Source organism: Diaphorina citri, unplaced genomic scaffold (assembly GCF_000475195.1).
Source record: "Diaphorina citri unplaced genomic scaffold, Diaci psyllid genome assembly version 1.1 scaffold253, whole genome shotgun sequence".
NCBI classification, from domain to species: Eukaryota; Metazoa; Arthropoda; class Insecta; order Hemiptera; family Psyllidae; genus Diaphorina; species Diaphorina citri.
The window spans coordinates 54,719-58,974 of record NW_007377690.1 but is presented as its reverse complement, the minus strand read 5'-3'; the positions used below and the strand labels follow the sequence as shown (position 1 = coordinate 58,974).

Here is a 4,256-nt window from a genome sequence, read left to right as displayed (position 1 = left end):
GGGTTTTTTTTTTTTTTTTTTTTTTTTTTTTTTTTTTTTTTTTTGTTCTGAAAGTTTTATATTTTCCCCAAAAATTATTAAAATATGGCAAAATGAGCAAAAAGTAAGTATTTTTAGGCATTTTTCATGGCAAAATAAGCGTAAAAAGGCTTTTTATGGCATGTTTTCCAAATTTTGGCAAAATATGGCAAAATAGTATGGCGCCATGGCAATATGGCATTTGAACTTCCTTGGTTATATTATAACGGTATAGGTACCTATACGTCCTACTTAAGCAGGAGATTGGATTTCCAATGACGTATACAGCGAAATAGGGAAAGAGGAGAGGGGAGACGGAAAAGGAGGAGGAAAGAAGGAAGAAGAGGGGAGGGAGGGAGGGGAGGGAGAGAGAGAGGGAGGGGAAAAGAGAGCCAAGGGCGGAAGAAGAAAAGTTATGGGGGGAAAGAAAGGAAGGATTGGGAGAGAGAGAAAGAGAGAGAGGAAACGGAAATTGAAATAGAATTGAGTGAAAGAGAGAGAGAAAGGGAGGGAGAGGAAGAGAGAGCCCTGATTGACAGAGACAGAGTGAGTTGTTCTACAATATTTTTAACGCCGAAAGGCAAGAGAAGGAAAAGACCGGGGGAGAGAGAGAGAAGAGGGAGGGGAAGGAAGGGGGAGGGAGAAAGAGAAAGATAGAGGGGGAAGGGGGAGAGAGAGAAAGAGAGGGGGAGGAGGAGGAGGAAGAGGAGGAAGAGAAGAAGAAAGGGAGGGTGACACAAATAAGTAAAAAACAGAAGAGAGACAGAGAAGTCAGAGAAGTGTAGGAAGAGAGAGAGAGAGAAAGATTAAAAAAAAGGAAGAGAAAGCCTAGGACAGGTAGGGAGGGATGATTGATGAGTAGAAGGTACACAATTATATGAACAAAACTCTTAGAGAGGGAAAGAGGAGAGAGAGGGAAAGAGAGGAAAGAGAAGAAAGGGAGAGAGAGAGAAAGAGAAGAGAGAGAGAGAGAGAGGTTGTACAAACTTAAATGGGAAAAAAATCCTTCCGTAAAAATAATAATAAAATGCACTTGTAAATCTTCAAATGAGATACAAAGGATGATAGGGGAGGGAGAGAGGAAGTGAGAGAGAAAAAGATAGGGGAGAGGGAAAGAGGAGAGAGAGGGAAAGAGAGGAAAGAGAAGAAAGGGAGAGAGAGAGAAAGAGAAGAGAGAGAGAGAGAGGTTGTACAAACTTAAATGGGAAAAAAATCCTTCCGTAAAAATAATAATAAAATGCACTTGTAAATCTTCAAATGAGATACAAAGGATGATAGGGGAGGGAGAGAGGAAGTGAGAGAGAAAAAGATAGGGAGAGAGAGAGAAAGAGAGGGCGAGAGAGAGGGAAAGAGAAGATACAAACTTAAATTAAAAAAAAATCCTTCCATTAAAAAATGCACTTGTATATCTTCAGGTGAGTGAGAGAGAGTAAAAACATTACTCAGACACGAATAGTAATCATTTCAGTCTCATTCTGGCAGGATAAACAAGTACATAATCTCATTCTGGCAGTATATTAATTTAAGCAAGGGTCTATTGTAATTTATTTTTGAAAATATTGTACCAAATACATGAGACCTTGCTTAGACTGCGGGAGTAAAGGGACTTTTCAGTCTCTTTCTGGCAGTATAAGCAGGGTATATTCTATTCTATTCTATTCTATATTCTGGCAGTATAGCCTGCCTCGGTGGTGTAGTAATCAAGGCGCTCGCCTGGTAAACAGGAGGGCGTGGGTTCAGTCCCAGCCGAGGTATGGAATTTTATCCTCAATATAATTTGAGAATTTGACCACAAGGAAGGGCATGGAGGGAAAGAAATACCTTCATTATTTATTCAGTTATTCAGCACGGGGTTCCTACTGGAAAACTTTCTACTTTCTAGAAATTTCTCGACTGAAAAGCGAGGAAAAGCAGAAGAAAAATAGACAGCAGAACGACTGACCATGTTGTCATGTTGGAAATGACAACCTGGGAAAACATGTCATGTTTGAAAAAATGACAAGCTCGAAATAATAGCAGTAGGTATAAAAGGTATAGCACACTTTTCAAAGAGACAATTTTCTTTCTGGAAACACTGTCAAGGTACATGCCTATAGGTAGGTGGGGTTAAATTTTATTAAATCGGACAAATTGTTCCATAGATGTTATGATGGAACAAACATTTGTATGTACTTGTACATATACAGTCATATAGACTTCAGAAAAAATTGTCTGTCCATTTAAAACTTGAAACTTACTGCTTGTATTTAAAATTCCTCGGTAAAAGAGAGGGGATGTTTGTTGAGATGTAAAGTTCCTGCGTTATATGAACCAAAAAAGACCAACAATTAAAAATGTTCAACCAAAAGTCCAAGTTCTAAAAAATACGGTGAATAGCAAAACCCAAGTATAAGTACCACTTGTGAAAACGCTTTCAACCAAAAAAGGGTCAACAGTTACCAAAACGCACAAAAAAGATGTGAAAAATAGCAACAGAAACAGAGAAAGTATAAAAAAAAGAAGTACTGTAACGAAGGGTAAAAGTGGTCAGCAGTTTACTATAACCGGAGTCGCATAAATCGGTATGTTTTTTAGACTTTTTAGATGTGAAAAGAGAGCAACAATCAATATAAAATGTCCACAAAAAGAGCAACAAAATTAACAGTAGCAGGAATTAATATAAGTAATAACCATAGTGAAACAAAGAAAGGTTAAGAAGACGAGACAAATGTCTAGGTTATGATTTGCCAAAAGACCAACACTAAATTATGTTACGAAGAGCCAAAAGTCCAACATTAATATTAGAGAAATACTTTTCAACCAAAAAAACGAGCAACAAGTAACTTTAAACCAAAAGAGCAATAATTATTGTTAGAGAAACAGAAAAGACAAGTACATACGCTAAATTGGGGTTAACTTGGATCGAGTGGACGTTTACTAAAACTAGGGTCGATTGGGGTAACTTTCAACCAAAAGAGTAATGATGAAACAGCAGTTTATTAAAGTTTGACACAAAAAAGAGTAGTACGCTCAACTGGGATTATTGGGGGTAGCTTTCAACCAACAGAGCAACAATTATTATTAGAAACAAAAAAAAAGAGAAGTACGCTAAACTGGGGTTAACTGTGATCAAGTGGACATTTACTGAAATTGGGGTCGACGGCACACTGCTGGGATAGTTCGGCCAAGCTGACGCCCTCCTGATGAGAGAAGAGGGTTTGGAAGCTGAGTCCACACTGAGAACACGAGTGGTAGAAGGAGGGCCGCGACTGATTGGGCCCGGGGCAGGGGGGCGACGGTGGCTGTGCCGGGTTGCCTAGACAACAACACGAAGGGGCGAGAAATGCGGTTTAAAATCTGTGACGAGGGTTGCGTGAAAAAGAAATGGAAGGGGCAGGAAAAGCGCTTTAAACTCTGTGACAAGGGTTGCGTGAAAGGGAACCGGAAGGGGCGAGAAAAGGGGTAAGAAAAGCGATTAACCTAAAAATTGGCTGTGATAGGGGATGCCTCCAAAATAACTCGTAGGGACAAGAAAGCGATTTTTTCATACATATTGTGGAGAAAAGACAAACGGGCAAGAATTTTTGATTTCTAATTTGAATGTGCCGGGTATTCTAAACACAACTGGAAGGGACGAGAAAAGCGATTTGTAATTTCGATTGTCGAAAATTTTGTACTTCATGAGGTAATTTTCATCTATGCTAGCTCCCAGTCAATTCACGAACAAGCCACAGGGTAATCAGTATTCAAGGAGTTTTTTGCCCGATTATTGTTCCATACATAATTTCAGAATATTTACTTCTCAAATCATGTGAGAATCTATTCTTTGTCATGGAAATCCAAAAATGGGGGCATAAAAAGAAGGGAAACTGTTAAACTCTCACAAGAAAATCTAAAGCATGAATTATTTGCGGTAAAAAAAGAGCTGAAAAAATCTGCGTTTGCCTGAGATCAAACCCATAACTGCGAATACCGCGAACAAACCGCGGATACCGCGAACAAACCGCGGATACCGCGAACAAACCGCGGATACCGCGAACAAACCGCGGATACCGCGAACAAACCGCGGATACCGCGAACAAACCGCGGATACCGCGAACAAACCGCGGATACCGCGAACAAACCGCGGATACCGCGAACAAACCGCGGATACCGCGAACAAACCGCGGATACCGCGAACAAACCGCGGATACCGCGAACAAACCGCGGATACCGCGAACAAACCGCGGATACCGCGAACAAACCGCGGATACCGCGAA

At 40.3% G+C, this 4,256-nt stretch overlaps 1 protein-coding gene across 1 annotated transcript in view; it reads right to left on the bottom strand.

The window, feature by feature from the left end:
• Positions 1–4,256, bottom strand: part of LOC103506668 (TRPL translocation defect protein 14) — a 32,833-nt gene that overhangs the window by 9,096 nt on the left and 19,481 nt on the right. The window contains exon 4 of the mRNA XM_026821658.1: positions 3,143–3,313. Within this exon, the coding sequence (XP_026677459.1) occupies positions 3,143–3,313 (171 nt within the window). The remainder of the gene's footprint in view (positions 1–3,142; positions 3,314–4,256) is intronic.